The following is a 27,994-nucleotide window of genomic DNA, read 5'->3' as shown; positions in this document are numbered from 1 at the left end:
TCTAGTCTTAACATTTTTGTGGAAAGAAATGTTTACAGTTAAGCTCTGTAAGAGAAATCCTAACATCATCATTGATTAATTTGTCCAATTGTTATCATTGTGATTGACAGTACTATAACGCGTGTCATTGGTCAGGTGGCGAGCGAGGGGCCGGATCAGGTGCTGATGCAGAAATCACTGCGGTCACACGGGCATCAGGGCAGCAGACATCGCACTCGCAGCAGAGAACGGAGCCGTGAACGAGAACGTGAGCAAGAGATGGACAGAGAGAGAGATGCTGATTGGCCGACGGAGAGATTACCTGACACCCACTCTCAGGTACTACGCTTGATTTACCATACCGTAACCTGGTTTACCATACTGTATCTCCTCTCACATGTCTCTCTCTCTCTTTTTCTCAGCCTTTGAAGTCTTTGCGGAAACTTCTTCATCTCACCTCGACGTCCTCCACCAACCAGACCTCTTCAGATCTGCATTACCCTCAGTCCTCCTCTAAAGGTGGGAGTTTTGTGGACCCTCGTGGCCTCTCCAGCTCCGTGCAAGTGAAAAGCCGTCAGGCTGCGTATCCGGGACCGATGGAGTCCAGCTGGCACTCCGCCGCTCTGGGTCGACCTGAGGGAAACCCGTACGCCGACCAGTTGACCTCGAAATCGGGCCCAAACGCCTTCAGTCGCCATTTCCGTTCACGATTGCCAAACCTGAACGACCTTAAAGAGACAGCGCTTTAGTGAGCGCCCCCGAATGGACCTTTCATCTCGTATATTAAGGGTAGGCCTAAACGTCTCGATCTTTATTTTGGATCTTTTCTTTGTAGTTTTTTATTTGATAGCACTTATATTATATATTATTTATGTATTTTTTTGTCATCGGATAACTTACAGAAGATGATATATCTATATGTAAATGTATAGCACTGTATGTGCAGGCTTTAGTTTATACTTCTACTGTAGTATATATTATCTGCATAGTAACTCTTATATTTGCCTAAAGAAGTTGAATGATTCATGTATAGACGACAGTATTTACATTTATTTTATAGTTCTAGAATAAGACTAGAGGATATATTATGACTTTGTCTTTTGAGTAATTTCTGTTTACAGTTCAGTGAAATATTAAGATATAAAGAATAACAGGAGCTTATGGTAAGTTTGTGTGCGTGCGTGATTGTGTGTATGTGTGTTGCCCAGATAGTGCACGTATTGTCAAGATGTCATATGTGTGTCTGTGAACATCTCAAAATCTTGACAGAAGTGGCATAGTGCTCGTGCACTCTCTGGGTTTTGTGTGGGTTTTTAAAAACCACATCCAGTGAAAAGCCTTTTAAAGCAAAAACATCTACCCGTACCAAATCTGACCGAATTGTATGACGTGGTGTGGCTCCACCTGCTGGCCATCCATATCCACTGCAAAAAACTTTTGATCAAAGGATATTAAAGATAAAGTTTTTTATTTTTGAAGCAAGATTTCTTTCTATTAAATCTATCAGCGTCTCTCCCTCAGGTCTCGAGTTCTTTGAACACAATTTTACATGCAATATCTGAATATCAGATGCAGATTTAGATTGTTAAATGTTTTTGTTTAGGGAAATAGAGCCAGTGTGTGTACTTAAGGAAAAGAAATAACATTTTATCATCGATTTTATGCAATATGTAATTTAACATTGACCAGATGTTCCTTTGAAATAAAACAGCAGGTTTCTAGAGGAGTCGTGCGTCCTCATACATGTACTGTACGTGGTTAATAATGCATATGTGTCAGTCAGGTACCAGAGATGTCAAACACCAGAATTTACTGAAATATCAGGTCCTCAGTTATGTGTTAGTGATATATGCATCCAATTATTCTGAAATATAATAAAGTCCTGAAACCCTTATTGAGAATATTGTCATAAATCTCATGTATTGATGAATTTTCACCGTCTCTGTAGTTTATTTTTATGCTAAAGCTGTTGAAATACTTTTAATATTCATTGATTTATTTTAATGGCACACATTTCATATCACATTTCATATTCCATATCAAAATATTGTTATTGAATGAATTCAGTCTATAGCCGTGTATTCCTCTGACACTGAGAGAAAAATCATCTCGTTTATAGAAACCCATAAGATTATCTGTTTATTTATTTTATTATTTTTTTCAAACTAAATTTAGTGTCAGAAACTCTAAAATCCTTTTGTTTTAATTAGTGGATCTGATGTATTGAACTAAAGCCTTTCATAGCAACAGTAATTCACTAGAAATGTCTCATAAATGTTTGGCAGAAAATCATTACATTTCAGTAAACATTAAAGTGGTCATATTATGAGTTTTTTTTAAAGATGTCAAATAAATCTTTGGTGTCCCCAGAGTACATATGTGAAGTATTAGCACAAAATACCCCACAGATTATTTATTATAGCATGTTAAAATTGACACTTTGGTGTAGGCTAGATGTGAGCAAAAATGTGCCGTTTGTGGGTGTGTCCTTTAAAAAGCTTTAAAATGGCTGATGAAATGCAAACACTGATCAGCATAATGGTGGTTTGTTGAAATTGAAACTCAATTGTGTTGTAAATTATATTTTTCTGCATTAAAATGCAGTGCTGTGGTTGGATAGTGTAGATTAAAGAGCGGTTTTATTGTAATAAGACTAGCTACCTACGTCACAGGTGAAATCTGAATGAACTAATTTTTCACAACTTGTAGAGAATGGTTTACCAAAACTATAGTACTATTCGGACGGGATTAGTCCCACACACACACACACACACACACACACACACACACACACACACACACACACACACACACACACACACACACACACACACACACACACACACACACACACACACACACACACACACACACACACACACATAAATTATATAAAAGAAATAATCCTAATAATAGAGTATATCATATAAATAAAGATTTTTGAAAGGTCTGTGTTGTATGCAGTGTTGGTGGTAACAAAGCAGGAGGAATTATGATAATATCGGTCTTTTCTACATCACCAATCTCAGGAAGTAAACTGTTGCCTAAAATCCGTGTGTTTGTTGTAGTCCAAGAAAAGAGATTTAAGTTGAAGACGATAACTCAAGTCATTGTTTATTTTGGTATTTGTACCTTTTGCATATGAACTAATACACACTTACACACCAAAGGAAATGTGAAATCGTGAATCGGACAATAGGTGCTCTTTAAACATGAAAAAAGTTCGATTTTCATGATATGATCCCTTTAAAAGTAAATCATTAAATGATGAACATTGATAATTGTAGAATAAATCCTATAGCACTGAAATGCATAATTGTCTCTTCTGTTGGCAGGTGTGATATTTGTTTTTATCATATTGCAAACAACAGAAACCTTCAGAAGTCATAAAAAAATGAAGATGAAATATTTCACTTGATGTGAATGAAATGCAGCATTGATGTGATGCTGTTCTCAAAAGATGAAGCTTTTTTCTTAGTCTTCATCACTTCAGTCTTTTGTCATTCTTTGTTTTGAAGCCGATCTGACACGTATGAAGGAGTTTCACATGTGTGTGTATAACATTAAAGTCAACATGAAATCATGAAATCTGACCCCGTTGACTTTCTTCATACACATTCCTGAGCTTATTGTATAATTTTGTTTGTTTGTTTGAATATTTATATTTATGCGTTTTTATGCTGCTGTCGTAAACAGCAATGTAACAACTGAAGAAAAGAAATAATGAAAGATTTGTAAATGAATTGCTATCATAATTGAGATCTTCAGCATCTACACAAGTGATGCTGATGTGTGTGAGGATGATGAGGAAATCCCCCACAATCCACCGCACACCAGAACATGCACATAACAGTTCTCTTTTACTGTAAAAGTGCATGAGGTTATAAATGTAAAAATGGTTGTGAATATTGTTTCATGTTGACTTTAATATCAATGTGAGTTAGATTTATGACATTTATGAGATTTGCAAACATCACAGTTTTTCATCTCTGATGGTTCATGTTTTTAAAAAAGATAACATCAATTGTCTGAATGTTTCATATATAACACATTAAATTTATTCAGTTTTATTTCACAAAAATTTTATTTTCGATCTATAAAACAATAACATTTCATTTAAAAAATGCAGGCTATTGTCTCTTCTATTATGACTTTGCGTTTCATGTTTTAGCTAATGATTTATTTGTTTTGTTGTTTACACAGAAGCTATGGAAATTAGTTTGCCTGTTTTGCACAGATCAGAGATCAGTATTTATGTAAACTAATAAATATACATGAAGCTGTGTTTGGACCTGCTGTCAGAGCGATGTCAGGTGCATTTGTTCATGCATAAGAGCAGCTCCAGTCGTATGGCGATGCGCGTGTGCCATCCCAGCGGCAGAATCCTCACGTGACGCGCAGCGATGGGCGGCCGGAGCAGATTCTGCACCGTGGAGGAGCGATCCGTGTTTCCATAAAACACCTGACAGATGATAACAAATAACTACATTATAAAGGGAAAAGTATTGTTGATGGGGCTCAAAACCTGTAAGCACTTTAACATCAGATAGGAACATGATATCTTTAAGCTTTTTATTGCATGAAATACATTTTTTTTATTAAATCTCACACATTATTTGATCCTAAACTCATTCATAACTCTGTCAATTGTTGCAGATGTGGAAATAAAGGACATTCTCACCCTGTTATTCCCAGTCTGGTCTTTGTAATAGATCCAGTTTAGGTCATCATGGGTTCGATATTGCAAGCTGTATTTGGTGGTCCATTCATCAGCATCACAGCGTCCCTGAGAGAGGACACCTGACACCACGCGGATCTCCTGTAGGTCCACCTGAAGCCACTGACTCGTGTCCTGAGATTTTGACAGCCATGCGCAGCTGACAGAGATAAGACAGAAAGTCTTAATGTCCTTTTTAAATGATGTCTAAAGTTTTGAAGCTTTTAATGTTGACCTCTTACTGTAAATACAGCATCACCCCAAAGCCCTACATTAAATCATATTATACCATGGTGCTGTTGAACGCTTTATTCTGATTGGCTGAGAAATTTTCCATGGGTGTTGATTATTTTTCAATAACTGCAAACCTAACCTTTTAAATGTTTTAAAAATAGGCACCAGAGCAATATTTTTAGTAACTGTGGTATAAGCCAAATAATTGTTATTATTAATGCATTATTTTCTTAAAATTCAACAGCCGTCGTCAATTATTCCTTACTTGGTACAACTTTTCTATCTTGAAGATGTCAACATTAGAACTTATCATACATTTTACGTTGGCTTCTGCTGGTTAATGGCTACTGGTTTGGTAAAAAAAAAACATTTCTTTGGCCAAAAATATGTTAAAATATATGCTAAATACATTTTGTAGAAAGTAAAGCTTAATACTTTTTAAAAAAGATATATTTAGTTTTAACCTTCATATATTAACATATATTTCAGGGGCAACAAATAAATTCCTAATTGCACAACCCATACAGCAAAAAATATATATATTTCCTGGCCAAAATATAAAAGTTTGTATAAAATATAAAATTATATGTATATTTTTGCAAAAATATTTTCATACATTTACAGGTTTGTAACAGTTTTTCTTCTAATGCAACAGGAATATAACTTATTTAAAATATATTGATGAAAAATACATTTTTGCAAACATATTTAAAAATATATTTCAAAACATATATTTTTTATATATACATTTTTTGTATATTTGAAAAGAAATTTTTGCCATATGGGCCTGTTCAATAACAGAATCAATTCACATCAACACATATCTTAGTGATTTAAACCCTGAATTTGTGTCCCTCTTGGGTCGCCATAATTTCACCAAGTAAGATATGATCCTGGATCAACATTTTATTCAAAGATACCCAATTTAACTCAAACCCTAACCATTTTAAACCCTCAAGTTAGTGTGAAATAGTTTGAGGAGTATTTCTTAAAAGCCCGTTACCCAATCCTAAACCTAAATACACACTAGTAATCCTGCAATCTGATTGGTTAATGAAAATGTTGATCCAGGGTCACATCTTACTTGGTGAAATCACGTTCACCATCCTTCTTGTAAAGACAACTGATCAAGGCAGTCATTCTGGTTAATTGGTTAACCCTGGTATATATTCTGGCACAGTAACCCAAAATGAGCAGGTAGTCTAATGGGATGGGACTCTTACCCAAATCCCTGGCTGTTGAGTCTGGCTTTATTTGGAGTCCAGGAAGCAAACCAGCCCACATATTGCTCCTGATTTGAACATGTGAGCTGTTCTGCACGCACGGCTCCTGACTCGAACCCCAGCGGTTTGTGATAGGGACACTCTGGTGGAATTAAAAGCACATAAAACATCATGTCCAGCATCTCGGGGAAAAACATGTTAACACGGGATCTCATCTGTGGTCATCATCATGTGTAGATGTTTGTCAGGAGAGAGGAGCACTATTTCAAGACATTTAATCTACTGCATTAGTCTTGAGATTATCTGCTTTCACACTGATCTCTCTCTCTCTCATGTCTTTAAATATAGTAATCATGCTGTCCACTGCTCCTCTGAGCTCAGGTCTGATGAAGTCTTCTGATGGTTTATGTGTAATCTGTTTGTATTCCCAGTAAACTCAGACACTTGTTATTTGCATTCATGGCCTGTATATTCACTCACTATTGGCAAGAAGTTAGTTTTACAAATACGCACACACAAAATCTCTTGAAATCCGTCTGTCTGTTCACTGACCTGGCATGCAGTCCAGGTATGGGCTCAAGGTCGGTGGTTTGGTGAAGATGGTGTCGGAGGTCGAAGTGGGTCGAACATTTTGACAGCCACAGCTGCGGCCCGTCTGTGATTGGTTCTCCTTCAGATTCATCTCATCTTCATCAGGCCACGTGGTCTCCTGACAGAAACACACACATCATGACATATACAATCACACACGTGTACAAGGACACGCACACACATTCACTCATATACTGACCTCTTGAGTGTTGACCACAATGAAAACTGTTTTTAGAAATCAAAGAAAAGCAGAAGAAATTCTAACTTTTATAATCAACAGAAAGGATCAGAATGAATTAAGTGCTAGGATTGTAGTACAGTTGACAAATAATATTACACTGATTTATTATTAAGTTTACAGAATAAAACTATAAAATAAAAGCCTCATGCAAAGCAATCTGGGAATCAGTAATCCTCATAATTTTTTTGTTTTCATTTTTTGGTTCCCAGAATGCTATAAGGCTGTTTTTTAAAGAAAATAGTTTCAAAAGTAAAGTTAATGTTCGTTTAACTTTGAACAAACTGTAAATAACATAAATATAAATCTACAGTAAATACAGTCATTTATACAGATATTTTAACACTGTAGATTCAATTCAAAGTAGATGACAATCACTGAAAGAAACACTGTAGATATTAAACAATGAGGAAATACTCACTGTATGTTTAACACCTGTGAGATAACACACACAGAGATATACACACACACACACAAACACACACTACCTTGAGTTATGAGTATCAGTAAGACATTGACAGTTTTACTCTTCATCTTGTCCGGCTGTGTGTTGATCTGTAGTGAGCAGCAGGATTCAGTGCTCTGGATTACTGTAATCTACTCTGTACTCTATTCTGTACTGTACATCCAATAATAACCCTGATCTCTCTCTCTACTGAAAGAGTCAGTAAAAACATTTATTTTGTTTCATTTAAATAACAACAAATCATCATAAATGTTTCTCTTCATCTCTTAAAATAAAAATGGAGGCAAATGAATTAACTTCAAACAATCATACGGTACAACTTAATTTTGATAGGCACACAAAAATAAAAATCCTGTCATCATTTACTCTTAATTTACTCATCAACTCCTAAGGAAGTCAGTGGCTACTGTCAACTTTGTGCATTTATCAGAATATCTGAAACTTATACAGGTTTAGATCAACATGAGGGTGAAAACACTGTAAAAAGTGAAAAGTTAGATCTTAAAAAATTACTTTTATTGGTAACACCTAAAAAAAAATCAACTGTGAACTGTCACTTTAATGTGGATATACGCTAGTATACACATGAACTAACTGTATCAGATAGTTAGATCATATAAACAGGGGTCTCCAACCTTTTGTGAGCAATGGCCACCACGATAGATAAACAATCTGGAGGGATACTTTTTGTCTACTCAAAGAAGTTTTGTTTTACTTTTTTATTTTATTTTATTTTATTTTACTTGTTGATATGTTTAAAATGTCAACATACATAAAAGAAGCCAAGCTAATATAAAAATATGTAATAAATAAATATTAACAGTGAGGCTATAGGATGTGCTTTGGTGGATGTTGGAGACCACTTTAACAAGTTTACATTTATAGGTTGAATTTAGTGGGTTTATCCTAAGTGACTTGGTAAACAATTGGAGTAAATAACTAACTAACTTCAATCATACTGGAAATGAGAAAATTTTGAACACAAACATTTGAATAAAGTTTGGTCTAAAAGGATCAACAGCAGACTTACAAAGTTGTCATTTTTATTTGATATCCTAAAAAGTTTTTATTTGGTCAAAAATCACACACTTCACACATTCACAAGTTTATCTTAGTGTTTATTCATGGTTTTTGGTGTATTGATTACTATCAGCAAAACCATGGTTTTACTATTTTAAAAAACTATGGTTTTTGAAAAGTGGTCTGCATGTTGAAGATTTATCACCATGTAATAGCATGTTGAAAAACAGAATATCACAAATTAAAGGGCTGTGATGAGAGTTTGCCTTGCATCCCAATTTGCATAGGCCTACTAACTTATGCCTTAAAAGTATGTAGCCTACTGTTTTGTTATGGGAAAGTATTTGACTAGCCTACTATTGAGTATTGATAGTATTCGAATTGGGACGCATGGATTGTGCCAATCAGTGTAATTGGGTAATTAAGCAGAAAGGTTTCACCTGTGCTGAGATCAGCAGACACAATAAAATGCAGGTGACGCTTATTTATTATAGCACAAGACGCGCGCTCACCACATCTTCACACGCACGACACTGTAAACAGCATTAATAATGAAAACTTCATCTGAGAAAACACAGAAACCACAGAAGAAGAACAGGAGAGTTGGGACACGAAAGAGAAGCACCATGGCATATTCTGCCTACATCTATAAGATTGAAAAGGTAAACAAAACGATTGGCTTTATAGATTTTTTTCCCCCGTAATGCTAAAACCTAAAATTGTATTAGTTTATTAATCCGGTATTTGTTTTTAATTTTAGTTTAACTCAGCTGTGTGCGACACAGTCTCGGTCATGCGGATTTTGACGGACGCGCATGCACAGGTGGGATCAGAGGCTGCGCGGCTCTCCAAGTTCAACCGGAAACGTGTCATCACGCAGCGTGAGGTCCACACGGCTGCTGTGCGCGCACTACAGGAAAAACGTGAATGAGCGCTGGGGATTTGTTCTGTGTTTTTAGGCCTGTAAATAATTTATATGAATAAAGCTTTTTTTTAAAAACTATGTAAAGAAGTGATTTATTTACGAATGGTCTCTATTCTATTCACAGATGTTGCACATGAACATGACTGACAGATTCAGACATACAAGACGACATTTTAACGAATTTAGCGTTTATTCTTGCATGAGGTTTAATTCGTGTAGTGGTTTCTGCGTCTTGTGTTGCTAAGCAACTCTTGGTTCCGCTTTTTAAGCGGTGGCGCGCACGGCAAGTTTGACAGCAGCTGCCCGTTTCATACATTAAGGAGTTTATAGTTAAGTTCGTGATTCATAATTCTTACTCTACACCAAAAACACTTTGAAATGGTTAAAAGCTGCTTTTACGATAGTAAGGTTTTAAGGTACTTTTAAAGCTCTTTTGTGATGTGGTCTTTGAAGGTTAAGAAAACACATGCGGTTTGTTTTCCAGGCATGTACCATCAGTAAGTGCTTTTACAGCTAGAAATAAATTTGACCCCTAGATAGCGCTATAGCATCTAAAGTTAAATGGGTCTTCTGATTACTTGTGTTCATGCAACAGCTGCCTTGGACACGTCAAATAGATCAGGTTGATGGTTTTTCCTTAAAACATTAACTATCAATTCAGAAGTCCTTGCCATAGTTTCCAGTAATCTGGTTGATGCGTGTTGTCTTTAAATTAATTCTATTTTGTGACCTCATCGTAATGTGCTTTTTTTAGGAATATTTTCTTGTTTAAAGAGTACAATTCCACAGTTTGTGTTGCAGTAAAATTATATAAAGTCCTATTAGTGTCTGAACTTTGTGCATAACTGATAATTTAAATGTCAGTTGTGGCTTTGTCACAAAAGGAGTAGACACGTTCATATAAAATGTTAGAAAGAGAGTTTTTCATCGTTATTGAGAAATAAATCTCTCCACCTTTAAATCCCCTGATAAATCACCCTTACAACAACACTAAGGCAAGTGTATTTTCACCGCTGACTGACTCAAGAAACAACTAATCAAATGCGCGGGCTCCGCTAAGAGGCGGGAATAACGGTATTTACACACCAATAAGAAACCTGCATGCTTGACCCTCCGACCAATAGGAAGCGAGTCGTCAGCTGACGCTATTTTGCATCTATTGTACACAAGACTCGAGTGAAGACAGACGCACTGAAACACTGTGAACTCATGTCAAATCATTCATCGTTTATTATCTGACCTCTTCAGAAAGGTAACCGTCATATAATGTTTTATTGAGTTATTTTCTGTAAAAGGGTTTAATACATTTTATGTTTGAAATGATTTGCGTGTCTAGAAAAGCAACATGCATTGGAGATCACGTGTTGTAAGTTAAATATTGCAAGAAAATATGTTTACAGTAAGTGCATAACACTGCATCTGTTTATATTTATAAGTGTGCATTTTATTTTTGACTGATTTATAAATGTGTTGTGTTGTGTGTGTATATATGGATATAATGTATATGCAAATATTTGTATATGTGAATATGGTGAATGCAATGTTTTGTTATTCTCATGATGTGGCCTTCCATTAACTAAACCATAAACAAAAAATGCATTACTTGTGCCAGTAAATGAGTTCATTATCTCTGGTTATTTATATCACACAGTTACTGGGCTCTTATTAGTTTATAAATAGGATATTATAAATATTGCTTTATAACAACCAATCACAACTAATCGTTTTGCAGAATAAAAGTTTTTGTTTACATCATATATTTGTGTGTATTGTCTATAATAATTATATATAGATAAATACACACACCTGCATGTATAATTTTTAGGAAAAGTGTATATATTTAGTATAAATTATATTTAAATATAAAATGCATATACAGATGTAAATATGTCTTAAATATATACATTTGTGTGTTTTATATATATAATTATTATACACAAAACACACACATAAATGCAGGGAACAGATTAAGAGTCATTCATATTTATTATGAGCTTGTTTTCAGTCAAATGTTGTGTTAATATCTGTTGTTTGTGTGCTTGTGTGAACATCTCAATCATGTTTGATTTCATGGCACATAACTGTATGAGCTTCTTGTCTGTCACAATAGATCAAGTCTTCTGACTGCCAGTAATCCTTTTAGAGAAGAGTCTGATCTCTGATCAGTGTTTGTGTGTCCACAGATGCAGTTTATGTTGTTGTTCAGCAGACAGGGAAAACTCCGGCTACAGAAATGGTACGTGCCACTGTCCGACAAGGAGAAGAAGAAAATCACACGGGAGCTGGTACAGACCGTTCTGGCCCGTAAGCCTAAGATGTGCAGTTTCCTGGAGTGGAGAGATCTTAAAATCGTGTATAAAAGGTCAGAGTTAATCTGTTAATCTCATTCAGGAACCTCTTGTGTTTTTAAAGCTGTAGTGTGCTCAGATATTTTTTCATATCCCAGTTTAACTTAACTGGCATTGTCCCGTGAGTGGGACACCTGAGGTTACTTTAATATTTTGCATGTAAATTTTAATCTATCACAACAAACTATATATCATTGGAAATGTCTAAGAATGTAGTTTTCATATTTCAAAACATTTAAGCATTTGTAATAATAATGCAGCAACAGTCATTTAATAATTTGTGATAAGAGTATGCAGCAAACCGTTGACACCTAGTTGTTGGTAAAACCACTAAAGTGTAACACAAACCTCATATTTTCTGATATTTTGATGGATATAATATTTACTTTATTGCATTAATTTTATTTATTAGAATAAACCGCTAAAAATAAAAAATAATATTTTGACCTCCAGACATTTCCGTGAAAAACAAAGATCTTCTTTGGGTCTTCTTTAAGATTAGGTTTTTATACCAAAAAATTGCCAGAGTTATATATCACCTTTTCACCCCCCTTACTCAAAAAGGGCTACGCCAGTGAAGGGGTAAATGTATAGACAACTATTAAGTCATTTCTGTATAAACATTTATTTAACCTGACATGTGTTTGTTTGCATTTGAGCTCAGAAACCGGTTAATGAATTTATGCCAAGTTTATTCGTCCATGCTGTGTGAAACTAACCTCATTCCTGAATGTTTTTAAATATTAGCCCAGCTTTAGTTCAACAAGCGCTAGCCGTCAGCAGTTTCTGAGTGTTTTTAATCAAATTGCTGACTACAATGGATTGAGCGGTTTAAGAAATCTTGATTGGGAATTTTGTTTGGATTATAATTGTGACAGGTGCTTTGAAGGTAATATGACAATAATGTATATGCATAAAATAAGTTTAAGAAAAAAATGTGTATTTTAACTTTATATAAAGTGTATACATATTATATATAAAAATAGTAATTGTTATGGGCACCATTGAGCAGAAATTATAAAGATGTTTTCAAGCAAAGCTGGTGCCCAGGCACATCAAGAAAGATGTTTGGTTGAGAAATGTATCAGGTGCTGATGAATATGACCTGATTTTTGGGGTTATATAAGGTCAGATTTTGCTCGGAACACATCTAGTGTTAATTTCTGTCCTGGTTTTCACATAAAAGTGTGTGGTCAGGAGGATGAAAGTGATTCTTTTGTCTGATAATGGGCATGATGAGATGATGATGTTTCCATGGCAGCAGAGGATGAGAGGAACAGACATAATCACACACGATGGGACCAAGTCAAAAAGTCTCAATAATATTCTGGTCTCAGGTGCGTCTGTATGCATATCACAGAGTTAAAGTGTAGTTTATGATGTTTTTCATTTTATTGTGTCGTACCTGAGATGTGTTAGGTGTCTGTGTCTTATTTGTATTCAGTAGTGTCAGTGTTTTTAAATTATGCGTCCACACGTCTGCTTTGTTCTTCAGTGTTTTTCTTTCACATCAGGAGCTTAAACGTGGATATTTGTTCATTTTCTCATTCCTTTAATTTTATTTAGCTGTGATTTCTACAGACCTTCAGGGTTTAAGGCCATTGAAGAGTGAAAGCAGAACACGCACACATGTACACAAATATGATAATGTTTATTAGTAAGCAGCGCTCATAGACGTAAAAGATGATGATGTTTACTGTATCCTGCTGACATTCAGTAAATCCAAACTGCTGCTGCTCTTCTTACTCTTACATTATTGTCTTCGATTAATTTCAAAATACACTACACACAGAAGATACAGAAAAGACTTACAGTATATTTACATGGTCATTCTTTTAGGAAGCCAACTGTATATTTATCACTTTCATGTCACAGTATTGCCCCATAATATCTAATTGTCTTTTACATCATGTTTATTTGAATAAAACAGGTATGTTACCGAGTGTCAGAATGATTAAATGCTATTAGTATTTTAAGCAAGTTTTGCACTTTTGTATTTGCAGAATGTTAATTATATTCAGTTATACCACAGGGTTGTTGAATGCTTTATTCTGATTGGCTGAGACACCTAATTTATCAAACGTTATAAAAAAGGCACCAGAGTAATGTTTGTGTTAATCGTGGTATAAGCAGAATAATTGACTTTGAATTATTAAAAAATAATGCACACCCGCGGCGTAACGGCACTCCGCTTTACCACCTCGGGTGTGCATTATTTTCTTATTATTCAACAGCCCGTCTTCAAATATTCCTTACTGCATGGGCATTTTCATGCAAATGTCAACCTTCTTATTAAAAAGTATAGGTTTTAACCATACTAATATCTCAGTGGTTTAAATACTCATGCAAAGTCTCTATTAAAGTATTTTTATTTAAAGTTTCTTCCTCATAAATGCACACACAAAACTTAAAATAGAATAAATATAACATTTTCTTTGAAGAGCCATCCCTTCTCCATTTGTTGGGTATTATTGCTTCTGGTTTGTGTAAATTCACAAAATTTTTAAAAGGGACAGAGAATGAAAAACCATTTTTACCTTGTCTTTGTTGAATAATGGTAGTCTACCCACATTCACAAACATACAAAAAGTGCTAAACATCTCAGTCTCATAGAAATACCTCTTTTAGAAATGTCAGCCAGAAAACGGCCCAATCTGAAAAACTGATGCTTATGACATCACAGGCATCTAACTGCCCTTCCACTTTAAAATAATTGGCTACATTTTTTTGAGTGGCAGCAAAGTCAGCCAATCAGTAATGAGATTGCAAGTTAAGCCAGTAGGGGGAGCCAAATAGGTGCAAAATAACTTGTTTAAAATCACCCACCCTAATAGAGCTATCTGAGAGAGGTTTTTAGGAAGTTTCTAAGGCATTACAGACCCAAACAAAAAAAAATTGTCTACATGTCACATCACAGAACAAGGATAAATACTCTGTTCAATCATTCTAAGTCACCTTTAAGTATGTTGTCTCCCAAAAACGTATGTCCGTTTGTGGTACAGTCGTAATGCATGCATATTTCCCTCATCTAAAATAGAAAACATGAGTATAGACTGATACTTTTCTGATGTCATCAGGGGTTCAGGAAATATAGATAGTTGAATATATTGGTAAAAAATGCTTTCTTTGAGAAATTATATTACAAGTTTTCACTATAAATGTTTCTTGCAAATAAAACAAACTACACTGGTAATAAGACAGACAAGATCAGATGATCAGTGTTCTCCAGATTTGTTCCCTAATCTGGTTTATGTCCTTAGACCACAACATTTCAATCCTGAAGATCTTACAATCTGTCTCTGTACGTCTTGTTGAATCTGACTGTGAAGGACGCGTGCGTGTTTGAATGAAGATATCAGTCCATGCTTAGTCTCGGCTTCAGGCGGTAAACTGGTTTTATGTATCTGATATGTGCTGCTCTGCTCGACATCCAGACCGTAACGTGTTTGTGAACAACATCACTGCCCTTGGAAATGCTGCTTGTTTGATTAGGAATGATGGGATTTAAAGCAGAAGTTTAAGAGACATTGACGACATTGTTGAGATTGAGAATAAATGAATGTCGTCCTTGTTGAACACAGCAATACTTCAACATAGACAGAAATGCTGGCCCAGCATCTCTTACTGCCGAGAGAGAGAGAGAGACTCTGATCTGCCTTACAGACAAGAATGGAAAGATAAATAAAGTGTTAGCTGAATACAAAGAGTAAGCAATCTTATTAAATGAAATGCAAACACACCCAAAACTAAATGATCGACAGCAGAACAATCTGCACTCCTTTGACTCTTCTCTATGACTTTTGCATGTAAATAATCTCTTGTGAAGTGAGTGATGATAATTTAAAGGGTCATGACTTTTACATTTCTGTGTTGTCTTGATAGATATGCCAGTCTGTATTTCTGTTGTGCCATCGAGGACCAGGACAATGAGTTGATCACTCTGGAGATCATCCATCGATACGTCGAACTGCTGGACAAATACTTTGGCAGCGTAAGTCAACTATTAAAGCCGTTGTGTTGTGTTGTGTGTGTGTGTGTACAGGTGTAAAAGTAAATTTTTTTCTGAAACTCAGCGTCTGTGAACTAGACATCATCTTTAATTTTGAGAAGGCTTATTTTATCCTGGATGAGTTCCTGCTGGGCGGTGAGGCTCAGGAGACCTCCAAGAAGAACGTCCTGAAAGCCATCGAGCAGGCGGATCTCCTGCAGGAGGTGAGATATAGTTACTTTCTGCTAACTCATGCTTGTTAAGAGCTGAAAGCTTTCTTTTATAACACTTGATGATTAATACTTCTTAAATATAAGAGTTTGATTTGATTGATTTTAAAAGAAAAGCTTGTGATGTTTATTAGTAGCCTACTGGAGAAATCATCAGGGTTTGAGGGATGTGCCATCTCTGTAGATCAGAAACGCGCTTGATACATGAATGTTCCTGCATTGATCAATCAAACATGTTATTAACTAGCTGGTTAAATCGGATGGAAAGGAAACTGGATCACATGCTGATGTTTATAAGAGCACACATTCAAGTCAATGTGTATAACAGCATGACAGCAATGTGCTGAGCAGGATTTTGGCTTTAGGGCTTTTGTCATTGAAATCTCTCTGAACACGTATTGGCTCTGTCTGGACGTCTCTGGTGCTTCATTGTTCATGACGGTATAAAAGAAAGAGAGTTTTATACACAATAACAGTCATACTTGCATATCTGCTGGATCTGTATCGAGTCATTTCTGATATTAAAGTATTTTCAGTTTCATCTCCTGTAAGTAATTGACTTTATGAAGTCTGTTAACATTATTCTACTTTACTCATATCTTTACTAACCTTGTTGAGGTTTGCTCTTAATGGGTTTAAACATCATCAGCATGCTCTTTATTTCTTCAATAGTTCATAAATCCCACACAGATACGCTGGGATTCACATGTTAACAGATGACACACAGATATTTAATCTCTTTAGTTTTTTGCTTTTGATTCGGTGTCATTGCTGAACATAAAGATGATTCATCAGAGCCGTTTCATGTCTTTATTTTCCCTCTGTCTTTCCCAATCCGACCGCTGTGATTTACAGAATCTAGACTTTCCGATACGTCTTCTTCCAGGTATGATTTATAGATTAGGAAACCCTGTAGTCTGTAGCTTTGATTATTAAAACTGAAGCCCATCAAAGTCCACATCTAAACCCAAAGTAGGTAGCAGGTTGAATTGACTTGTTGACATGAGTTAATATGATTCAAAACCTGTCAAGAACATATCCACATCAGCCAGAAATCAAAAGAAAAATTATTAATATTCTATAAAGACAATGAAGCTGATTTTAGGGTCATTCAGATTATTTTTATGATAATTTCTACTTTAAAATTGATTCATGGTAGCTTTTGTTGTATGCATTTAATTTATGCTATATGCATTTAAAAAGATTTTGATTTTTGGACTGATATTTGTTTGGATCTGTTCTTTAGTTAGTTACTAATGTAACCGAACCGGTTGGTGGTTGTATTTCAGTACATTGTAAAAAATGTTGCTGTAGTTAGCAGCTGTTTGCCAGTAACTTACTGTAGATTTAAATTGATGTTATTTACTGGCAACCGTAACATTAAACATTAACAAGTCTTTATCGTCACAGAATCAAACTATAAAGTAACAGTTTCATGCTAAGCATTCTGGGAAACAGAAATCATCAACCATTTCTCTTGATTTCCTTCAGATTTTGGTTCCCAGAATGCTTTGCATGAGTCTGTTATTTTATAGTTTTATTCTGTGAAGATTAAGACTTGTTAATGTTTAATGTTGATACAGCTGTCATTAATAATGTCATTTATAGACATTTTTAAGGTCATCAGAAATGTTTTATCACAGATTTATTTCTGTGATCTGGAGGTGAAAGTTTCAGTGAATGAATGTGATTGTCAGAAGAAAGGCTGAGGTAACTCTGGATTAAAGTTGATTCAGAGATTAGTTTCAAATGAAGTCGTGTAGACGCATGCGACCTTTAAACCTGGGTTTTGTGAAGTCTTCAGATCAGAACTTCACGTGATCATCTGCAGAGCCAAATTACAGCCAGAGAAGAGAAAGAGATGTGATTGGATGTGTACGCTTCAACGGTCTGATGTGACCTAAATGTGCATCTGACTGAGAGCTGAAACATTTCACTCGCTTTTAATCTGTCTGTGTGTGTTATTGTTATAAATGAACAGGTGTATTAACATGCAGTATAAACCTCAGGACTGCCTTTATGTGCTGCTGATCTCAGGTCAGCTTTGTGTTTCAGTATTTAATGAATCCTGGTGGGTTTAATGAGTTTAGGTTTTGCCGTTGTATTGTGAGTTGTTTTTTTTATTTGTCAAACTAATATTTAAAGACAATTTTTATAAGTTGTGTCCCAAGCTGGTTCATAATGAACTAGTCCATTGTTTACTCTTAAAAATGCTGGTTTATTTTTAACCCAGCGTTGGGTCAAAAAAGGGACAAACCCAACCCGTTGGTTTGTAATTTAACTTATGCTTTGTTGTGTTAATCCTGGGTTAAAGGTTTTTATACTTTTTTTTGCGACTCTCTCAAAGAGGTATAATCTATCCCATGACCCATCAACATATTTTTAAATGATAATATGAACACACATTTTTTCTATTTTTATAATTGAGTTGTTTTATGATTGTATTAATGAAATGTAAGTTTAATTGCAATATCAAAATACGTTAGATCAGAATCATTGTCACTGCTAGTTATTAATTGGACTAATATTAGTTTTATCCCTCTCACTTTATGATGTAAATACTTTGGTGAGTTAATGGCAACACTCTAGTGTAGTGTACAATTCTCACTATTAACTAGTTGGTTATTAGCATTAACATTACAGAAATATTGGCTGTTTATTAATACACTGTAAAACATTTCTGTAGAAATTACAGTATTACTGGGTATTACTGGCAACTAGCTGCCAGTAACTTACTGTAGATTTTACATTTATGTTATTTACTGGCAACATATTGTTCGAAGTTAAAAGAACATGAAACATTTTCAGACTTTATCTTCTAAGTTACTGGCAACCAGCTGCAAAATTACAGCAAATTTTTTACAGTGTACTTATAAAGCACATATTAATGCCTGATTTTGCTAAACCTTATTCTACATCCTTAATCCTACCCAATTACAAATACTTAAACATAACAACTACTAAGTATTAATAAGCAGTAATGAGGAGTATATTGAGGCAAAAGTAGTTAATAGTTTGTTAATAGTGAGAATTGGACCAGAATAATTAATGCATTTTTATATGATTTATTTGATCTGTTTCAGCTTTGTATCATTTACTAAATAGGATTTGGAAAGTTATGAGCAATAATTAATTAAATACTTTTTGGAGAGTAATTTGTACAGTAATCTAATCAAAACTTCTCACACATTACACATATAAAATCCCATTGTTCATTTGGTGTCTTTGACTTCAGGTACATTTATACCAACATAATATTATTTCCACAGATTGATGTGGTTTTGTACAATGGGGCGTTTTGATTGGCTGGTGTTTTTGTTCGTAGAGCCAGACTGAAGACTGGGGAGGTTTGGCCAATGAGGAGGTCTTATAAAAGTCTCGCCCACTCGGCTAGCCTATTGGTAATTGGTGTGATTTGCCTGATTTGTGATTGGGCATGATGACGTTTGCTTTTATTAGAGGAGATGTGATGATGTGAGCAGGAGGATTTTAACTTCTTAACCCTTGACCTTCGATCTAAAGCAAGATTTAGGCCACATCCCAATTCAAATACTACACACATAAAAAGAATGAACTTCTCTGAATGAAGTGTGTAGTAAGACAGTATCACATCTTTATGTTTTTATATCACACACCTACAGTACTGATGCCTGTTTTATTTTACATCTCGATTATGACTTCTCTTTATGTTCGGACCTTGAAAAACTTCTGCACTGCATTACAGTTCATACTGTACTCTGTATTTTATAGTGCAAGGGATTGTGGGTATTATTACTCCAGAAATCATGAACATTACGGTATAAGCTAGCTGCTATGCAATGTAAATTGTGATGTGGTTTCAGTCTTAAAGGAAAAGCTCACCCAAAAATGAAGTTTTTATTTAATCACCCTCATGTTGTTCAGAATGATGTTCGTTGTTTGTTGTTGGCATTTTTTATATGAAATACAAAATAAATTTCCACTTGATGAAAGTTCATACTGTAGTGTCAAGAGCCTTAACTGTGTTTTCACACCAGATGTGAATGAAGCATATATATTTCGGTATTCGTGCATAGTTGGATGCTTAAACATTTGAAGTCAACTCGCTTCATTCACGCGTGAAATATGCGTAATACACTTAATTTGCCTGTAACTTGTAGTCTCAATATACATAAAATATATAGCTTCAATTAAGTACAGAGGATTGTCCAACCTCCTCACTCACTTTCTTCCAAGCAAGATCCTTTTTCTGTATGTTTCTATAAAAATATGAAGATGTGTCGTACAGCTCCGGGGATCCACTTACAGTGACAATCATTTTGTTCACAATTTTGCCTCCGCTCGCTACGTGATAATCACATCACTACTAGAGCAAGCTCCTGATTGGTTAACACAGCATGAATATCCACCAAAGTTCAGATTTTTCAACTAGCACGTCAAACAACCAAAACAATTAATTCTCACCACGTCATTCGCACTGCTGGCTGTCTACGGTGTCTTTGCATTGACATAACATGTAAGTCACTTGCGCTTAATGCTTCATTTGTGTCTGGTGTGAGCGCACCATTCAAAGAGCAGAAACAAGTTAATGTTCATGTCCTTGATTCTGATTGGTCAATAGCTGTGGTTTATTTACAATGTATCACTGCACAGCACCCTCAGCAATGTAAACATATGTCAACAATTCTGTTACTGTTTACAGGCATTATTTATTCCAGCGGAAGGAAGACTTTTAGTGATTTACTTCATTTAACTTACATTGCTACATGATATTTTTTTTTGCCATAATATTTGTATTGTGTGTTGGGAGGTGCTGTATTGTGGATAAGTTATGGCTAGTAAGTTAAGTAAAATAAGTAAAATTACTTCCGATATTTTCTTACATTTTTGGTAACAATATAATACATAATATTTTTGAAGTACTTCTCAAAGATAAATAAACATGAAACACTATTAAGTCTTTTTTTATTTCAAATTTTCCTCTCCAAATGCAGTCCCATGCAATGCAAGCTGGGATCTACAAGTTAACTGCCTGTAGTTATGTCTACCAAAGTCATTCATGTAGTTTTCAACAATTATTAACAATTATTTAAATTTCAACAATTATGTAAATTTTCTTCTTACAGTTTAAAGTGGATTATACATGATACAATTAAGTAGAATTTACTCAATAATGTGTTCTTTTAGAATAACTAAAATTTTGGTTAAAAACAAAAATAAATTTTTATTAAATCTAGTACGGCACATAATAATTGTTTAGAGTGCAGGTCAGACGCTGGTTTTCACTGTAAAGCTCTTTCAGTATGAAGCTCTTACTGTAAATGTGCTCTTCTGTCGGCTCATTACTCATATATGGATCTTGACAGATGTGATCACTGTAAATGTTTACATTTATTTATGTCTGTAAAAACATGAAAGTAAGTTTATAATGTCCTGATTTTTGTTTTTGGGTGATCTTTTCTTGTAAAAGCCTAGTATTAGTAAATGATGCCTTTTGCTCAATGTGATTACATTTAAAGACACATTGTGTTCCTGCTCACACATCCTCCTCAATCAGACGCTTAAAATCTCTGCCGTGTCGTTGTGATGCCTGATGAAAACTAACTGAGCTGAAGAAACGCTGAACGCATTTAACTGCATCTTGGTGCTCACTGGTTTTGCCTGCTTAAACAAACATACAGTGTGTTATGTAGTCATATATTGTGTTAGCGAGGGTGTGAGGACGTCTCAACGGGTGAGAATCTGATTATTTGTGTGTTGTGGATCAGAGAAACATCAATCACATTATATACAGTCTGTCTCTGACATCCAATCACATTCACTCACTAGCAAAAAATATAAAGAAAATCGTTTTTTATGATGTTATTTTCAGGACAAATAAGCACATTTCCCTCTTATTTATATATTTTGAAATATAGTTATATGGACAAATATATGAAAGGATGCCGTTAGTATTTCATGTTATATTGCCTTTATGCTCATTGCTGTAAAATGACTTTAATGGTTTTGTCACCGTGATGTAAACTAATACATTTTATCATTAAGAGAGGCACACATTTTGCCATAAAAAACACAACCCATTCTCATCAAATGTGTATAAATAGCACGCAGTTGAAAAGTCGTGCAATATGGGTGATCTCACGAAATCCAGACTTAGAAGGTGTTCAGCATCAGATCTTTTAAAAAGCCCTTACAGCCAATGTTTTTTTTTACTTACTATAACCATTATTTTTATAAAATTATTCCTATAGAATTATTTAAATTTTTTAGATTATCTTTATCAAAAATGATCATTACCGCAACATGATATTACATTAGATATATGCATTTATGAACTCATGTTTCGGTAATGAGAACTAAAAAGTTGTCTAGGTACTATGACAAACTAAATTTTAACTTTTATCTGGAGAGAAAAAATATGAACTGTTTACCTAGTCAATTATGTCCCTCCCAGCTATTTTTTTGAAAATGTTAGTTCATTGAGGGCTTAAACAATGATTGAAAATTGTTGCGGAGGATGAGAAAATTGCTTTTGGACACATTTACATTCCTTATTATTGTCTGTACATTTACCAATGATCATCAAATACCACATGTTTCTTTACTGTAAATGTTTATAGTATAACATGCACTGAAGCTTTTTATTTTTTAAATATTTCCATGTCAAAGACCAAAATCCAGTCATGGACACGTTGCGGTAATGAAAATTTTCCCCTTAAATGTGGAAAAAACAACAAAATTGGTTTGTATGATGCAAAATAGTACATGAGGTATGCTTCTTATTTTGATAGCATTTACTTTTTTTATCAAAATGTTTCATGACACCTCATAAGTCTACTTTTGTGAGAATCACCCATACGCCAAATTATAATTTTGCGTGCATATGATACGCCAGTCCCTTCTTCCCCTTCACTTATATGCGCATATTTTCATGTCATTTTATGTATTGATTTCTTGTTTGTTTTCTGTTTTTTAAACCATTGTCACTTGGGTTTGGGGTTTGGGTCAGGATGACCTTTCAACTTCGTGCTATACGCATTTCATTAGAATGGGATGAAATACAACAAAAAAATGTTTGACATTAAAATATAATCTCTTTATTTTGTAGTTTTTATTATGTTGATTTCATATTGAGTTTTTATGTTAGCTTTAATATCAATAATGTGATTATGTTTGAAGCTTTAGGCTTAAACTTGAACAAAATCCCTCTGTTGTATTAACCGAGACGTTTTTAATAAAGCACACAATCTCTCATTGTCTCGCTGCGGTGTTCTCCGTCAGTTAATGAGATGCTTAACCTGAGAAAGTAATTCCAGAACATTCCTGAAAGAACAGAGACATTCCAGACGGATTCTGTGCTTAAAGTCCTGCAGCGAGCGCTATAAGCCGGATTCATTACAGAGACTAAACTGAGGATTGAGTTTAACTGAGAATGACAAACCTCAAGAAACCAATCGAATATTAATAGAGGCAACAGCTACCAATAATAAATCTTTTGATGTCCCTTTGATGATGTTTGAGTACATGTGAAGTTTTAGCTCAAAATATCATCTAGATAAATTATTATAAGATGTTAAAATTGATACTTTGTAGGTGTGCTCATTTGCATTTTAATGTCAGTGCTGTGGTTGGATAGTGCAGATTAAGGGGAGGTATTATTATAATAAAATCCCCTACTGACATCACAAGGGGAGCCAAATTTCAATAAGCTATATTTCTTCAAATGCTTGCAAAGAATGGTTTAACTGTCACGGTGATCCGTGTCATGTTTTTTGTCTGTTCCGATTGTCGTCACCTGGACTCTTGTTAATTAATTACCTGCCTCATCACACCTGTGTATCGTTAGTCTGTTTGTATATATACCCCTGCCTGTTGTATGTGCACTTGCCGGATGATTGTCGCTACTCTCATGTCTGTTCTTGTTCCACGTTTGATGTTCCTGTGTTACTTACTTGCCTGTTGTTTTTACTCCTCGTGTTTTGTTTATTTATTAAATGTTATTTATTCAACCAGAACTCTGCACTTGCGTCCTCACTTCCTCACTCCTGCATCCCAGTCGTGACAGAATCATCCGGCCATTATTGGACGCAGCGAGTTCACGGAGGGCAGCTCCCCAGGAGTTTCGTCGAGGGGGAGTAGTGACATCGGGGTTCATTCCCCATCAGCCCCGATGTCTCTTGGGGACCACCGTGAGCGATCGCTCGCTCCTGCGGGAGGAGGATCGGCCCAGGCGGTCCCCCAACGGTTGAGTCGTCGTCGACGGTCCCTCGGAGGACCACCATCCTGCTCGCAGGAGGATCCGGAACGGACCACGCCCGATCATTTCCCCGGGGTGGCTACCGAGCGAGGGTCTCCGTTTCCGCGAGGGGATGGGAGAAGATTTCCGGGGGCATCTGATCGTCGACGATTCCCAGGAGGGGGGTAATTCGTCTGCCTCGGTTCTCGGAGCGATCGCTCCGATTCTCCTGGCGCAGTCCGGCCAACCGTTCTGTTGGTCTCATCCCGGCGGCTGCCGGCTTCGCCAGGGTCCCCAAGCCCTCCACCCCTCCCTTGGACTCTCGCTACCAGACTTTGTTTTTGTTTTGTGTTTATGTGAGTGTCTGGTAGCCACTCGTAGAGGGAGGGGTTATGTCACGGTGATCCGTGTCATGTTTTATGTCTGTTCCGATTGTCGTCACCTGGACTCTTGTTAATTAATTACCTGCCTCATCACACCTGTGTATCGTTAGTCTGTTTGTATATATACCCCTGCCTGTTGTATGTGCACTTGCCGGATGATTGTCGCTACTCTCATGTCTGTTCTTGTTCCACGTTTGATGTTCCTGTGTTACTTACTTGCCTGTTGTTTTTACTCCTCGTGTTTTGTTTATTTATTAAATGTTATTTATTCAACCAGAACTCTGCACTTGCGTCCTCACTTCCTCACTCCTGCATCCCAGTCGTGACACTAACAAAACTAAGTTAATGGGTTGATCTTTATTAAATTTTCTAGGTTGATAAAAGCACTGTCAGATTTTCATGTCCTCTTAAAATAATAGTCTTCTTCTGACAGTATAAATTATCTATTATTGTATTGATGTCAAAAATCTAAAAACTTAGATTGACCATGTAAACAATACTTTTAAAGCAGATAAACACGGACTGCATTAAAAGGCTAATGTAAAATTCTCTATTGCTCCAATTACAATGAAGAAAGGTGTTGTGCTCTTCTTATATCTGACCCCATAGACACAGAGGCTTTGATTTGGCTGTTCTCAGGTCAGTATTTAGGTGTCTCTGATCTGTCCTGCAGGTGTTCTGAGTCCAAACACATCATCTGAGTCTTCTGGACTCTTTCAGAGTTAATCTGGTTTAGATGAACGTCAGGTTTCAGGTGTGTGTTTGTGTTGTTTGTGTAGCTAACAGGAAGAGAATGTAGATGGACAGTGTTGTGTTGATCTAACCAGTTAGTCGTATCTTTGTGTAGAGATAGGTGTGTATCACCCGGTCATTGTGTTTGTGTTGTTTTTAAAGAGAGTTAATATTTCCATGAGAAGATGCCTTCATTATGTCCTCCTGTCTCAGTTCATGTCCAACATTTCAATTTGTTTATAATGCGGTTCACCATGCTGTCCATTCATATACTGTAGATTGAGTAGAGTAAATTACTTTATTACACACATGACATTTAATCTGGTTAAATTAGTTGAATGTGAGTGATTTGAAGTGAAGTAAGTTGTGTGTTTGTGACACTTCTCCAGACTGAGTGTTTTCTGATGATGTTTGTATTTTCATGTGTGTTTTTCACTGCATGTTGTGTTGCACAGTGCATGTGTCATCTGGATTTTTCACATCAGCCGTGTGTCTGTGTGTGTATCTGTGTGTGTGTGTGTTTCTCTTCAGCCTCGACACGAGTATTTTAACGTGCCTGTGTACTGATTGGCTGTCGGTTGCTGTCCGTCCTGCATGCTGAGCCCCTCCCACTTCACAACACGCCTGCTGGCTCCGCCTCTGCATCTGCACCGTCCTATCAAAGAGCTGCACCTCGAGTCTCGTTTAACTCGTTTTCTCCATATAAGAAGATAACATGAGAGCATTTATATATAAAATTGAGTTAATGTTGTCATATATGCTATTATGATTAATTGATTAGAAAATGTTTATATTTTCCATTTAAATCATCTAAAATGTTCTTGCTGTTTTTATAGATGATGTGTTTGCATTTTGTGAGGTTGGTCTGTGTGTCTGTATACACTGAACTACAACACAACAGCTATGTTCAGTGGTTATACTGTAAATATATTGTTGTAAATTATACGATTGTTTGTGCGTGCACGCACGTTTTCTGTGATAGCAAGTTTTGATTGTGTTTTTATACAGCACATGCATACTGTGCTATGAATAAAATCAAATATAATGACACTGCTTTATAAAACATCATCACACTTTAAAACAAAAGAAATTGATTCAGATAGAAATGCCAAAAATATTGGAAAACTCCAGCTTGATTTTTGCTTTGATATATCTGTTACATAGACTTAGGCTGCGTCCAAATACCCACACTTGTGCACTTGACTACTTACCCAAGTGTTCTAGTGTAGATCCTAAGCGTGCTTGTCGAGTTATTCACCCAGTGGAACTTAGCAAGTCCAAAAATGTCAATCCAGATACTGGCAGCAATTTGCACCAAAATCTATTTCTTTAAATAAAATCTATTTGTTTAAATAAAATGAAGACACGAAGACTCTAAAAATGAACATTTGCTGAACTTAAAGATGATTATCTACACTTATCTGAAACTTTCAGAAGCAAAATTCTTTGCACCTGTAAAAAACTCTTCATTAGTGCATGCAGCTTTATTAAAGTTTATCCTGTTGTCTCTAAATAAACCACACAATTAATGTTTATTTCCTAATTATGTGATAAAAGCAGTGGCAGATATTTTACAAAATACATAACAATGTTTGCGCAAATGAAATGTGCAACACTTTCTGTTTTACTACCAAAATATGTAATATCCATTTATAAACTTACAATGAAAAGTTTCTGCGAATTCTCGCGAGGTTTGGGCAAAAGTCTTACGATTTACATCCAGAACATGATGCATGACGGGATACACTTTGTCTTTAATACCGCTCAGAAGTCTGGGTTAAGGGCACTGCACTTTGCCAGTTTTAGGATATGGGCTCTCGAGTGGCCAAGACCGCAAGTGTGGGTATTTGGACGCAACCAAAAATGTGATTTATTTGTAATTGTAGGGTGAATGTACAGCACTTTTAGCCATCACTGGATTTTCCTGTTGATGTTTTAAACTCCTTTAGTTTTTTATGATACATTGTGTTTTTTATTTATAGTGTTTGAATTAAAGCAGATGGATTCCTATTGCACAGTTTCTGTCACAAATACACTGAGGTGTGATTGAGTAGAAGAGATCATCAATAATTGTGATAAAAATAAATGAATGAAATAAAAACCTGTGTTTTTTGATGAATGTCATGGTAGTTTAATTCTCAGTGAAGATAAACATTTGGGTTGAGTGTTGTGTTGAGGGGTCTCATTTATTAAACTGTGCGTAGGATCCTTACTAAAAGTCTACGTACGCACAAAAGCCAAAAATGGCATACGCTAAAAAATATTATAAGCGATGTTCACTTTATAAATCAAAAATCACCTGCAAGTGTGCATACATGCATCATCCTCAGATCCCACCCTGCAAGTCCATTCTCCCATTAGGTTTGTTATTTTATAAATCACAACCTTTGCGTGGAAACTGGTGTATGCACGTTTCCAGCCCCGTTTTTGTGCGTACGCACACTTTATAAATGAGACCCCTGATCTGTGTGATTATGTAAAGTTAATCTCAACAATGCAGAAGAGATAAATGCTGTACATTTGTTGGGCTTCACCATGCAGGGGCCAAACACAAGAGAGTCTTCATTTAGAGTCTTTGGTGCACAGAAATCATAAATGATCTTTAAAGAGAAGTCAGTGTCATGATCCAGATGTGCCTTTACCACAAGAGTACTGAGCCCAAAAGACATTTCAACAACTCCAAATGTACCATATGTTTTAATATG

At 35.6% G+C, this 27,994-nt stretch overlaps 3 protein-coding genes and 1 long non-coding RNA gene across 11 annotated transcripts in view; 3 read left to right on the top strand and 1 right to left on the bottom strand.

Moving 5' to 3' along the window:
* LOC129431271 (cyclin-dependent kinase-like 5) overlaps window positions 1-1,873 on the top strand; it is a 50,319-nt gene extending 48,446 nt beyond the window's left edge. The window contains exons 18-19 of the mRNA XM_055189088.2: window positions 136-318; window positions 402-1,873. Of these exons, the coding sequence (XP_055045063.2) occupies window positions 136-318; window positions 402-728 (510 nt within the window). The 3' untranslated portion in view covers window positions 729-1,873. The remainder of the gene's footprint in view (window positions 1-135; window positions 319-401) is intronic.
* Window positions 1,874-4,014: 2,141 nt separating this feature from the next.
* LOC129431272 (retinoschisin-like) lies at window positions 4,015-7,594 on the bottom strand. Of its 2 annotated transcripts, XM_055189093.2 has the most exons (6): window positions 7,471-7,591; window positions 6,944-6,969; window positions 6,706-6,862; window positions 6,154-6,295; window positions 4,661-4,856; window positions 4,015-4,441 (listed from the first exon to the last, which is right to left on the bottom strand). In XM_055189093.2, exons 1-6 carry the CDS (start codon window positions 7,514-7,516, stop codon window positions 4,289-4,291), a joined length of 720 nt encoding a protein of 239 aa, XP_055045068.1. In that variant the 5' UTR covers window positions 7,517-7,591; the 3' UTR covers window positions 4,015-4,288. The 2 variants fall into 2 exon arrangements, with proteins under 2 accessions (XP_055045068.1, XP_055045069.1); XM_055189094.2 differs by lacking the exon at window positions 6,944-6,969 and having other exon boundaries at window positions 7,471-7,594.
* A 1,223-nt stretch (window positions 7,595-8,817) lies between these two features.
* Window positions 8,818-9,471, top strand: LOC129431206 (uncharacterized). Its single transcript, XR_012373009.1, has 2 exons — window positions 8,818-9,130; window positions 9,229-9,471. It is a non-coding gene; the product is annotated as an uncharacterized lncRNA (long non-coding RNA).
* An 875-nt stretch (window positions 9,472-10,346) lies between these two features.
* Window positions 10,347-27,408, top strand: LOC129430831 (AP-1 complex subunit sigma-2). Of its 7 annotated transcripts, XM_073875624.1 has the most exons (8): window positions 10,347-10,645; window positions 10,730-10,759; window positions 11,577-11,755; window positions 15,624-15,734; window positions 15,818-15,953; window positions 16,815-16,845; window positions 25,231-25,311; window positions 25,821-27,408. In XM_073875624.1, the coding sequence occupies exons 2-7, from the start codon at window positions 10,739-10,741 to the stop codon at window positions 25,281-25,283; spliced, it is 531 nt and encodes a 176-aa protein (XP_073731725.1). In that variant the 5' UTR covers window positions 10,347-10,645; window positions 10,730-10,738; the 3' UTR covers window positions 25,284-25,311; window positions 25,821-27,408. The 7 variants fall into 7 exon arrangements, 6 of the variants coding, with proteins under 6 accessions (XP_073731725.1, XP_073731727.1, XP_073731729.1 ...); XM_073875626.1 differs by lacking the exon at window positions 10,730-10,759 and having other exon boundaries at window positions 10,363-10,645; XM_073875625.1 differs by lacking the exons at window positions 10,347-10,645; window positions 10,730-10,759 and adding an exon at window positions 10,770-10,792.
* The last annotated feature ends 586 nt before the right edge of the window (window positions 27,409-27,994 follow it).

The sequence above is a fragment of the Misgurnus anguillicaudatus genome, chromosome 13, assembly GCF_027580225.2.
Source record: "Misgurnus anguillicaudatus chromosome 13, ASM2758022v2, whole genome shotgun sequence".
NCBI lineage: Eukaryota > Metazoa > Chordata > Actinopteri > Cypriniformes > Cobitidae > Misgurnus > Misgurnus anguillicaudatus.
This window is presented reverse-complemented; position numbering and strand designations above follow the sequence as displayed.